The sequence below is a fragment of the Anguilla anguilla genome, chromosome 13, assembly GCF_013347855.1.
Source record: "Anguilla anguilla isolate fAngAng1 chromosome 13, fAngAng1.pri, whole genome shotgun sequence".
NCBI classification, from domain to species: Eukaryota; Metazoa; Chordata; class Actinopteri; order Anguilliformes; family Anguillidae; genus Anguilla; species Anguilla anguilla.
The window spans coordinates 7774693-7788021 of record NC_049213.1 but is presented as its reverse complement, the minus strand read 5'-3'; the positions used below and the strand labels follow the sequence as shown (position 1 = coordinate 7788021).

The 13329-nt window shown below is 49.9% G+C and overlaps 1 protein-coding gene across 1 annotated transcript in view; it reads right to left on the bottom strand.

Annotated features, from left to right (window-relative positions):
• The window catches only part of mtss1 (MTSS I-BAR domain containing 1), a 65306-nt gene extending 51977 nt beyond the window's left edge, over positions 1 to 13329 (bottom strand). Inside the window, 1 exon segment of the mRNA XM_035388116.1 lies at positions 12603 to 13329. Within this exon segment, the coding sequence (XP_035244007.1) occupies positions 12603 to 12674 (72 nt within the window). The 5' untranslated portion in view covers positions 12675 to 13329.

The following is a 13329-nucleotide window of genomic DNA, read 5'->3' as shown; positions in this document are numbered from 1 at the left end:
GTGACCGGGTCTGTAATGACCACAGTGAGTCGGGATGTTGCCTTAGAAACTGGAGAGCGCCCCCCCCCCCCGTTTGCTACAGTGACACACCGACATGTGCATCAATCACACGCCCGGTTGCCATGGACACCCGCCCCGCACTGCCGACAGCACGATCGCGATTTCTCCCATTGGCGCGAGGCGTCCGCGGGTCCTGCTCCGACCGTCTGTACTCCCCAGCCGCCAAAACCGCTCCGGGGGGGGGGGGGGGGGGGAGCGAGCATCGGGGGGAGGGGGGGGGGGGGAGCGAGCATCGGGGGGAGGGGGGGGAAGCTGGGGGCGGTTTAGACAGGACTTCCTGCGGTTGCAACGCGCGGTTCCGCGCGCACAAAGGCGGGCCCTCATGAGCCGAGCAGCCCCGCCCCGCCCCGAACCGGGCCACCTCATTTGCATCCAGGTGTCCGCCAACAAGGAGCCTTTCAGCCGGCGCCCGGCAAAACGGGCGGGAGGTCCCGCGGACGCCAGTCGCCGTCCGGCTCCGGCTTCCGCTGAGCCGAAAACGGCAGGAAGGGCGGCGTTAGCGCTCTCCGCACGCCGCCGCCGTCGACCGCCGTCTCCCTGGGCTTCTCCTGGACGCTCACGCCGGGGCACGTAGCCAAGGCTGGATACCCACTGCAGCAAATCGGCCAAAGTGCCTTTCACTCAAGGACACCACGGAGACCGCGAGGCTACAGACCCAGCCCCCTAACCGCTGTACCGCTATACCGCGTCCTGCGACCCTCATCGGACGTTAAATAGCACGTACATCGCAGAGATCGCGGGCAGGTTGCGCGCAAAGAAAGCAACGGGTCACATGACAGGACTGCGTCACTCGCATGTCAGCCACCAGAAAGCAAATCAGAATGCAAACGTGACGGTTTCGATTTCACACGGGACCAAATTACAGTCCCATCTCCCAAACTCCAGGAAATAGGGTGCCCCCCCCATCCCCCCCATCCCCCCCCCCCCAACCCAAACCCCCCTCTCCTGAACCCAACCCCCACCGCCCCTCTCCATTGGGCAGAAGAATAAAAATATCCGGTATCATTTGACCAGTTGTTTCTGACCATTGACCATTTGACCATTCTTCCTTTCCAACCTATGCCAATGACCACTGCTGAGGCGATTAAACTGAGATTACGACGATTATGCAATTCTCACGAGCGTTTTCTCGACACAAACCGGCGAACCGTTTGTTTGTGTGTGTGTGAGCTAGGAAGGTTGAGAAAGGAGCTGTTTACCAATCCTTATAAGCGCCCTTCGACTGCTCGGAGCGTTCTGGCATCCGAAACGCGAAGGGCGACACCTCAGAGAGATCCCCCCGGGTTCTTCTGGCAGAAGGCCTGTTTGTCGTTAGCGACAGAGAGCTCGTTACGAAACGAGCGCTACAAACAAACGGCTTACGGTCGATACTTCACCTGGGAAGACCGGGCCTCGCTTATTAAAACGTGAACCGAATGAATTCAATCTCAAATCGTTCTCGAATGCACTAACGCAAACAACGTGGGATTCACCAAGGTTCATACATCGGTTCGTTCGTAGCATCCGAACAAATTTCAGGAGTGCTCTGAACTGTTCGTATTGTGTGCTTGAATTAAAAAATAAAAAACACGGTTGTAAAGCTTGTTTTGCGTATTGTACTTTTATGTATTGCAATATGTATTCCAAATAAACTAAAACTGATTTTCAGACCCTAAATGCTTCTGGGGACCACTAGCTTTTGGCTTTACGGCTAAACATTCATGAGCCCCCAGCCCCTAGCCCCCAGCCCGCGTTTGCTTTGCCAAATAACGACAAGTGGACAGGGAGGAACGGACGGATTTTACCACGTGAACCTCGGGGTTCAAACGAAAAACAAAACCAGCGCTCTCTAATTCAAACAGATCTGCTAATGTCGACTCCACCGTGCACGAACACTAAAAATACACTCTCAGCTGCAGCTTCGCGCGTTGCTGCCCCAAAATGTACTATTTAAACTAAAAAACGTGCCCGGTAACTCGCGTATCGTTCTGGAATATTCATTCTGGGCACCTTACGCAGGGCTGAACGGGAGAACGGCTGAAGCAGGTCCCAGCCGAATCCTACCGCAACGCTGATATCTGTACCGCCGCCGCGCGCTCATACGTGCTAAACGCAATGCTAACGATTAGCCGCGGGCCACAGACGGCATTGGGCCTGCGCTCGCCATGGTTGGGCCTCAGGACGGTTAAAAAAAGACGTGAGAACGGCGGGTTCGAGTCTCCGAACTCCCAGCGGCCCGCCGCCTCGCTCATCACGCGCTGGCGGGCGGGCGGGCGGGCGGAAATGCGGTCGGTGGGAGCGGCTGGGCGACCGCCGCCCGAGAGGAAGTGCGGTCCGGGCGTTTCCCCCGTCACGCGCGGCGTGCGATTCCGCCCCGCGAAAACACCTCGTTCCGCTTTCCTTCTTTCAGTTCCTCCATTTTTGGGCTGGGAAGGTCCTCCCCTGCGACGAGCCTTTGCGGCGTGGCGGCGTTCGCTTCGCCGGGGGGGGGGGGGGAGGGGGGTCACCACCGGGCAACTGCACTACGTTATATTACATTACAGGCATTTACCAGACGCTCTTATCCAGAGCGACTTACACAACTTTTTTTTTTTGTTTGTTTGTTTGTTTTTTTACACAGAATTTGCATTGCATCCATTTATACAGCTGGGATGTCTACTGAAGTAATGCAGGTTAAGTACCTTGCTCAAGGGTACAACGGCAGTGTCCTACCCGGGAATCGAACCTCCGACCTTTAGGTTACAAGACCAACTCCTTACCCACTACACTACACTGCAGCCCTGCTGTCGCGCTAGGCGGCGGTCCTGCGGCGCGGCCTCCATATTAATGCAAACACACACTGAGAGGGTGCGAGAGAGCGAGAAGCCCAGCCTCTATTATAACAGTTTAATGCACAGCAGCTTTGATTAATAAGGAAGACATAACGCGAGACGGTCCAGCTCTGATAGCTTCTGCTATTAACCAGCCTGAGACGCAGAGGAAGGACTCATCCTCCACTGAAGAGCCGCGCTCATCGTAGTCATCCTCACATTCGTCCCGGGCCGAGCGGCGGCCGCTCAGCGCTTCTCGAAGCGCGCGCGACGCGGACGAATCAAATCACGCCGCACGAGTCCGTCGTCAGACCTCCCCTCGAACCGCGCGTTTCCACTTCCGCTTCTGTTTTCGGAGCGGCTCCGATCTCACGCTCGATATCAAAAGGGCGTCAAACCTGAGCCGACGCGCGTCAGTACCCAAGGTCAGAGACCGAGAACAGCATGCTGGATTTATAAAGCACTGTCTAAAAAGGATAACGGAGTGTAGCACAGTGGGTAAGGAACTGGGCTTGTAACCGAAAGGTCGCAGGTTCGATTCCCGGGTAAGGACACTGCCGTTGTGCCCTTGAGCAAGGTACTTAACCTGCATTGCTTCAGTATATATCCAGCTGTATAAATGGATACAATGTAATCCAAGTTGTGTAAGTCGCTCTGGATAAGAGCGCCTGTAATGTAATGTAATTCTAATCGAAGGTTAAGAAGCATGAAAACATGGCGGAATACCAACGAGTGTTCCTTGCATGCGTGTAGCGTAGCATGTCCTCAGCCTACACCTGACAGCTGATAAACTGCCCCCCCCCCCCCAAACACCCTCCCCAGACCCACGGTGTAACTGCTGCTTTATCAGCGTGGGTGGGGCCCCGGGCCACACCCACATTCCAGCGCAGCGCTGCGAAACCCTCAACAGTCAGCAAATCGAAACCGCGGTGCGCGGAGTTAATAAGAGATTACACAGGGACACATGCGCTGTGCCCCCCCACAACTCCCCCCCAACCTTCCCAGGGACAGAGCAATGCCGTAGGACATGTCACACAGCAGTCCCTGCATTTGAAATATCGATTTCTCATATGCATTTCATACGCTCAACAGGTTTTCTGCTCTATTTTCTGTTGTTGTTGCTAACTCCATACCTCATATAAAGCAATCCACCCCAGCTGGGAATGGGGATGATGGCGAAGCCACAGTTCAGCACCGCAAGCACTCCCAGAATTTAGCAATGCATCACCCCCCCCCCCCCCCCCCCCCCCCCCCCCCCCCACCGCGTGACAGTACACACACTCCAATGCCCAGCGGAACGCAGCAGACAGGCAGAGAAACTATGACTCAGGGTTTATTCATCCTCTCGTACCACACACTCGGCTTCCTGTATGTGCCAACACCTGCCTCGTGTTGTGTAGGAGGACCTGCCCGAACCGTCCTGTTCCGCTCCTCTTAAAGGGGAACGCGCCGCAAAGAACATGGCCCCCAGCTCAGGAACGGCGCGTCCACCTCATCTCTACTGTGACACGTACTGTATAAATACTTCAGCCTGATACTAAGAAAAAAAAAAACGTCCAGTGCCCCACCCCCAAACAACGATGTCACCTGGGTGTAACTCCTCCCCTTTCCCCCACTGTAGAGAACGGATTCACTGAATTTAGTGGAGGCTGCAGTATAAATGACACTTAAAAAAAAAGACTCCGAATCTTCAGTTACCACTTCAGAAATACAGAGAAAACGAGATGGGCAAGGAACAGTCAGGACTGTGCAGTTAAAAATGCACCTCCATTCCCTTAAACACAGGGAGGAAGCGTTCTATCCCAATGACATCATCGCAAAAAAATGACTTTCGGGTACGAGCAAGAACCCAGGTCAGACAGCCAGTTCTCACAACTATAACCGACAATATGTTATCCAAATAGAACTATTCCAATTTGTTTTTACCTGTACTGTTTTGTAACGTTTTGTTCAATGTTAATACCTTCATTTCACTTTATGTACAAATCTGTGGTATAAAATTTGTATTATTGTGCACCCTGAAAGAAAAGCACTCTGTGAACAGTTATTATTATACTAAAGAAGCGATACGGTCAGATATATCCTTTTGGAGAACATTTTGCTCGGGGAGTTGGCAGACGAACGTGTGTGTGTGTGTTTGAAAGGGCACGAACAGAAGCCAGACGGAGAAGAGAAAGCACAGGAGGAGGAGGAGGAGGAGACGGGCTGAGGACTATCCGTGTGGCCCCGGGGCCGAGTGGGTGATTGACAGGCTGGCGCTAGGCCTCGCGGCTCGCGGGGGGGGGGGCCTGCGGGAGAGCGCGGCGCCGAAGCGCGCGGCTGCCGAAACGCGACGCGGTGAAACGCGGTCGAGCGTGTCAGCACACAAGCGTGTGACAGGACGCCCCCGGACTGCGCTCTGAAAAAAAAAACACCCCTGTTAAAGCAGAGGCTTCTGATTTTTATCCATGCTGCTGACGAGGAACGCCCTTCAGATCGTGTTGTATTTAATACTGCAAACTGCACGTTTCTGAATATATCACCAATGCGAGTAAAAAGAATTCTAAAATACTGCATTTGCCAGTTTTCACAACAACAGAGTCCCTCCAGTTCAGCATATTTTAATACAGCATTAACTACAGAAGTATTACAGCCATAACTTACAGCACCATAACCTACAGCACCATTACAATCATAACCTACAGCAGCATTACAGCCATAACCTACAGCACCATTACAACCATAACCTACAGCAGCATTACAGCCATAACCTACAGCAGCATTACAGCCATAACCTACAGCACCATTACAACCATAACCTACAGCAGCATTACAGCCATAACCTACAGCAGCATTACAGCCATAACCTACAGCACCATTACAGCCATAACCTACAGCAGCATTACAGCCATAACCGACAGCACCATTACAGCTGTAACCTACTGCAGCATTACAGCCATAACCTATAACACCATTACAACCATAACCTACAGCAGCATTACAGCTGTAACCTACAACACCATTACAGCCTTAACCTACAGCAGCATTACAGCTGTAACCTACAACACCATTACAGCCATAACCTACAACACCATTACAGCCATAACCTACAGCACCATGACAACCATAACCTACAGCACCATTACAATCATAACCTACAGCAGCATTACAGCCACAACCTACAGAAGTATTACAGCCATAACCTACAATACCATTACAGCCATAACCTACAGCACCATGACAACCATAACCAACAGCACCATTACAATCATAACCTACAGCAGCATTACAGCCACAACCTACAGAAGTATTACAGCCATAACCTACAATACCATTACAGCCATAACCTACAGCACCATGACAACCATAACCCACAGCACCATTACAATCATAACCTACAGCAGCATTACAGCCATAACCGACAGCACCATTACAGCTGTAACCTACTGCAGCATTACAGCCATAACCTATAACACCATTACAACCATAACCTACAGCACCATTACAACCATAACCTACAGCACCATTACAATCATAACCCACAGCAGCATTACAGCCATAACCTATAACACCATTACAGCCATAACATACAGCACCATTACAATCATAACCCACAGCACCATTACAATCATAACCCAGAGCAGCATTACAGCCATAACATCCATAACTGACAACACCATTACAACCATAACACAACTCTTGTAATAAGCAAGAATACAAGATCTGACACAAGCTCATGCATGTCATTACACACATGACGACACGTGTGACTGGTGGTGTGAATGCTTCATACAACTGTATGTCCAGCATTTCAGTTAAAACAACAATTCTAAAAAGTTCAGACGATAAAAACTCTGAAGGCCGTGAGTCCCACGCGCCTGACCTCGGAGAGAGAGCGCGTGCATGATCTCATGCTGCACAGACAGCGGGGGTGACCTTCGCAGACCCGTGCCGAAGGAAAGACACAAAGCGCTCGCCGGCAGCATCCGCACTCAGCTGACAGGGGGAGGAGGAAAAAAAAGAGAAGAGGAAATCTGCCAAGCAAAGCAATGGCAGCTTACGCAAGCCTTTCCAGGCGGGAGCAGGCGCACGCATCGGTATTTACATACCGGCCCTGTCCGACACGCACGCGTACGGTGGGGTTGGGTTGAGTTGGGGGGGGGGGGGGGGGGGGTTGGGGCGGGGCGGGGCGGGGCTCTCTCCTGGTCGCGCACGGTCCTCAGAGAGCCCTCTGTACTCTGGAGAGGGGGGCGGCTGTTTCCCTAACCTTTGACGCTGCCGCTGGGGGAACAATGGAGGTCCTTCTCCACAAGCTTTAACACTGAGCTGGAGTTAATCACAGCAGAGTGCAGTGGGGAGCAACACTGAGCCGGAGTTAATAACAGCAGAGTGCAGTGGGGAGTAACACTGAGCTGGAGTTAATCACAGCAGAGTGCAGTGGGGAGTAACACTGAGCTGGAGTTAATAACAGCAGAGTGCAGTGGGGAGTAACACTGAGCTGGAGTTAATCACAGCAGAGTGCAGTGGGGAGTAACACTGAGCTGGAGTTAATAACAGCAGAGTGCAGTGGGGAGTAACACTGAGCTGGAGTTAATCACAGCTGAGTGCAGTGGGGAGTAACACTGAGCTGGAGTTAATCACAGCAGAGTGCAGTGGGGAGTGCTGTACTGGGTGGAGCAGGTCAGCTGCAGGGAGTTTGCCAGGAGGAAGAGGAAGTTAACAGTGGAGGCAGATGAGTCTGAAATGATCAGCTGATTCAGTGAAACAGGGCATCAGTCAGCATTTAGCCTACATTAGGGGAAACTGTGACTCTCCCATTCACCACTGCTGCAGTCCAGCTACTGGAGTTCATTAAATATGAACTTAGCCCAGATGGAGGGGGGCATGCGCTGCTGTTCCACCATGTTCCAGGGTACAGACTGAGAGAGCCCGGTGCCAGGATTTCCGCTATCCCATCATCCCCCAGTGAAACCCTATCACATCTCCATCATCATATCTCTCTCACAGAGAAACCTTTCCATCATCCCTCTCTTGGAGAAACCTCTCCATCATCATCCCTCTCTCACAGAGAAACCTCTCCAATACCCCTCTCTCGCAGAGAAACCTCTCCATCATCCCTCTCATGGAGAAACCTCTCCATCATCATCCCTCTCTCACAGATAAACCTCTCCATCATCCCTCTCTCAGAGAAACCTCTCCATCATCCCTCTCTCACAGAAAAACCTCTCCATCATCCCTCTCTCACAGAGAAACCTGTCCATCATCATCTCTCTCTCACAGAGAAACCTCTCCATCATCCCTCTCTCACAGAAAAGCCTCCCAGTAAGCAGTGCATGAAAGTGTGCAGCAGATGACCGATTACATCATCGACACTGATAACCTATCATCAGCAGCCACTGCCTCTGGGAGCTCCATAAACCGTGCAGCACACACTCAATGCATCACCTGCACGCATCTCCAAACCTACCGAGCCCTTCAGCACGGAACACTCATTAAACAGCGTCTCTGAAACAGAAAGCTATAATTGGCACATGAATCAATAAATCCATTTTATGGCCAGGGGTGGAAACGACGTTGAAAAAGAAGTGCTGACAGAGTCAGGAGAGGACACTTGTGTGAAAGACGCAGGCCTGAATGCTAATGGCGCGGCGAGCCGCCTCGTCCATCTTGAGAGAGGCTGAGGGGCGCACACAGAGAACCAGAGCAGAGGCTCGGCGAGGAGAGGACAGGAGTTCATTGTTAGTTTTTGCGGACTTTCTGCCAGCACCACCCAAAAATCACCACTTTGGAAACAGCACTGGGCCTGTCATCACAGAACAGAGAAGGAGAGATTTTTTAGTGTAGCCACTCAGACAGATAGACAGACAGACGCACGTGCACACATGCATGCACATGCACACACACACACACACACAAACAAACATGCAACAAGTACACACACACACAGACAAGACAAACAGACAAGACAGGCTAAGAGGGAAACATACAGGGTAACAGTAGAAGGTTCAGAGTACCAGTGGAAGGCTCAGAGTACCAGTGGAAGGTTCAGAGTACCAGTGGAAGGTTCAGAGTACCAGTGGATGGTTCAGAGTACCAGTGGAAGGCTCAGAGTACCAGTGGAAGGTTCAGAGTACCAGTGGAAGGCTCAGAGTATGTGATGAAGTTACAGCACAGCCATTTCCACCTGGCATGTTTTAACACGAAGACCATTGTTTCCACAGAAAGGGATAGAAAGAAGTCATGAGAAAAGACTCAGCCTTTCAAATACAAGTCCCGTTCTCCATTCTATGACCCTGCAGCAACCGATAATTAGTTCACTGCGCCGTTATCAGCCAAAAAAACGTTTTCATTAATAAAGTTTTCCGCGCCTCTCCCGTGCTTCGAGCTGGCAGCGGGCGTGTCCGAACGCCGCAGCGGGCACGGCCCCGGGGCGAGAGCGTGCTCGGTTCAGACCAGCCCGTCCAGCGAGTCGGGCATTTTGCGACGCGTCTCTCTCCGCACCGCGACGGGCCGCGCCCCGAGAACCGGATCGCACGCAGACCGCGCGGCGGGGGCTGGGGAGGGAGGCCGGCCCTACCCGTGAGCCCCGCGAGCCCCGCTGCATCGTGGGAAACGGGAGCTGCGGGTGCAGGTCTGAACACGGGGCCGGAGACAGCCACTCAGAGCTTAAAGGCAGGCCCGCGTGTCATCTCTCCCAAGTCAATGTCTCCTCTCCAGCTTCGCGGCTAATGAAAGGATCACAATTATCCAGCTTGCACACGTGGTTGAAAACCCCCTTCCACTGACAGCAGAATGAGACGGTAGGCTGCTTTTCGGCCCGTAACGGGCACCTCTGCCACCTGGCAAACCGAGGCTAAGATGGCACGCAACATACAAGTCTGAACACCTAAGCAAAAGATTCCGAGGTTCGCCTTCTCTTTTGTTTTTAATTGAGATGCGCAATCTGGGAGTTCCGAGCGGATATTTGTGTGGCCATATTGGCTGGCGCCTCCCTCTTTTACACTACAGCAAAAATGCTAACTGCAAGCAACCTCCCACGTTCACGGAGCACGTCAAGGATCACAGACATCAACTTGTAAAGGACACACGTAGCAAAGTTTACTTGTACAACAAAATATTTCAACTTGCTCACTTCATTTTTAAGCGGACAGCATGAGTCTACAGAGCTCCTGGGACTTTGCAGAGTTGTGCTTGTGAGTTTGACGGGTAAAATGACGCACTAAAAATAAATAATAAATGAAACTGGTTCAAATGACTATGATTAGGCTATTTTTGAGCACAACATTTTCACCGGATTCATATCATCAGCGGTGCAGCAAATGCATCCTCATATGGGCCATAATCTTGCCACTGGGGCCATACAGATAGGCCATATTTGACCCATACTATTGAGGCCCCATTATTGTGGTCCATCTCTAGTTTTTTTACAATGTGCACACAGTTAATCGCTAACTGATTAACTGTGTGCACACAGTTAATTCTGGATTTAGCGCATACACATTACAGATCCAAAGGCAGCCCAGCCTAATCATCGTTTCAGCATACGGATGTCTGTATGTCAAGGTGCAGAGTCCTGTTGTGTCTAGGCCGCTAAATATATCGCTGTTCCGATTGGTCCATCGTACTACCTGCTAAACCATCAGGTCTGAACAAGCAACCACACGCAGGATTGCGTATGCCGAATGCGTGGGACAGCATTAAAGTTACGTCAAGAACAGTCATTAGATAGGATAGGAGATCAGTTCATGGCTGCGAGGACAATGACAATAAAAAGACAGTGTACGATGAGACCAAATAAAGACAAACTAACGCAGGGTCGTTTTAGCCGTTCTACGGGGGCTCTGCGAAAGACTGAAAAATAAAGTCTGCCTGTGTGAAAAATATAACACTGTACTCCATTCACAAAAAGTTGTGCCAACTGGAAATTGGCAACTCTGAACAACAGATGCAAATGGGTGGAATCGGGCAAACTGCTGGGTCAGGACATTTTGGTAGGTACTAGACAGATGCAAGATTTTCCACTGCAAATATTACATTTCAGGAAACGAAAACAATGAGGGAAGCACTCCCTTCTCCAAGCTTGGCACGCTCCGATGTTGTGGTGCGCCACGCAAAGCTATCTGACTATTGCGCTGTGTTCACGAATTTTGAACAGACTCGTCTCAAAAAATAAAAAAAAGTAAAGTTTCCAAATCACAGAAGCTAGCAGTGTACCGAAGAACAGTACCAACACAGCTTCTAACCAAGAGCTGATAGTTTTGAGGGCAGTTAACTAGCTTAAGTTCTTTAAATCGCATTACAATCCCAGCACAGATGTATCCTTCGGTTGAATTCCGTGATTATTTATAGCTCAGTCTACACAATGGTGGTCGGACAGCTGTAGAGAGTGTCTCGGGTTTCGGGAGAATGATGAACGTGTTTTTTTCCCCTTGGCGGCTCAGAAACAGAGAAAGCCGAATGCAATACGCGAAAGCCATAAACTTAGCCGTGCAACCATGTGTCGTCAAAGAAAGCATTTGTTTCTCCTTTTAAGCAACAGGGCCGGTGATTTAATCGACAGTCCGGTTTAAATAGCCCCTTAACAGCGATGAAGCAACGCGCTTCCCTTTCCTGTAATCTAATGTTATCGTGAATTGCGTTTCTACAGAGGAAAAAAACCCATCACAGGTTATGATTCACTTCCTGCTCACCTGCGCCCATTAAAACACGGTAAACAATGAAGTATACGACTGCTAACGTAAGATATGCATATCCTAACCGTGACACAGCGTTGGGGTTATGGCACACGTATGTTTACAGCGCTATACATGCTCTGTCCTTGTGTTTTATGACTATAGCATTCCTGTGCATGTAGACTAGAAATAAATAGTTTTTTTTTTTTGTTTGTTTTTTTTAACCAAATACACTCAAGTCAGCCAACTTGTATCGAACTGGCAAACCTTTGTCGTTTTTTTTGCCGCCCCAAAATGGCAACTTCTACCTGATCCCGAAGTTAACTAACTTAGCAAGGCATTATTGTCCCGGGAACGGGCCGTGGAAAATACGGATAAGACGGCTGCGAGTTAGCGGAGCGAATCCCATTTAGCCAAGTCAGCCAACTAATCGTTCTACTTGTGGCTCTCGGGCTATCTGGCTATCTTCTATTCATCCTGCAAATGTGTGTATATTGGTCATGATAGGTAGGAAACGTTTATTGGGTAACGTTAGATACAAATTGAAAGTGCAAGTCAGATATATAGCCAACCTGTTTCTGCTGGACAAAAAAGGCAGCTAATTTTGCACGTAACACTGTAAGCAGCGCGTCAGGCATACTATATTTCAGTGGCTAGCAACATACCTAACCTGCAATCTGGACTACACCATTTTCACAATACACCAATATACCAGTACCAATATACCATTTTACCAGTACACAACACATAGGTTGGATACTTAATTTTTTTTTTTTTTTTTTTTTTTTTTTTTTTACGAATAAGTACATGTAAGACTGTGATAAACGGGCATAAGTTTAGGGTCAATACACTTAAACTTTGATACCAACTAACGTTAGTCAACTTACTGTTTTCAGTCAGGTTATTTTCACTATGAGGCATCCCTGGGTGTGTATTAATCGGTACAGTTTAGTAATGTTAAATTATTATTTGCTTAATGACAGGCATCACTAAACCATCTAATTGTTTTGCATTATTATTTTTTTTTTAAATAACCATCTAATGTTAGACTGAAAATGAGGTTGGGGGCTGGCTTAAACTGAAGATAGGGGGTCTGACTTACCTTCATGTCGTTCATGATGGTCTGGAAAAGCCCTCCTAAAGCGCTGCACTCTTTCTCTATACCCGCATCCATTTTCCACCTTCACAAGCGACACGCACGGGTTTCTGAATATACCTGAGGTAACTCAAGCCAGCTAGCTAACTTGCTAAAGTACGAGCGGGTCTAACCCACTGCTTGAATAATACCAGATAAAAAATAACACATATATTTGAAAATAAAGAAAAACACAAACGGCGAATTGAACAGGCACAGATCCTCAGCTGGCGTAGCTAGCAAGCTAGCTAGCGTGCTTGCTAGCTAGCTAGATTTCCAAGCAAACATCGCCCGTCGTGTCGGTGCAGCCCGTAATCCTTCCGTTTTTGCCTCACGGAGTTGGTTCAATTCACCGTCAAGCAAGGTCGGCTAACGACTGCGAACTGCGATAACAGTCTCAGTAGCTGGCAGGATAATGTGATGCTAACGTCAGCTAGCCCTGATCAATAAAGCTTGTTTCCCGTTCCCATGGTTCAGACTCTGATAAATCGAGTTTGCTTAACGATTGCGTTGGTCCCCAGATCCCGGCGTGATTTCCACCTGTTAGACGTCCCGTATTAATGGTGATGGGTAAAGTTGTGCCCTAGGTTATAATGATTGAATGCCCTTCTTTCCAGTGCCACGCTTCCCTGGCAGTCGTGTTGCTGTGTGTCTGATGCCGCTCCGGATTCCCTCTATCCCAGTTCGGAAAATC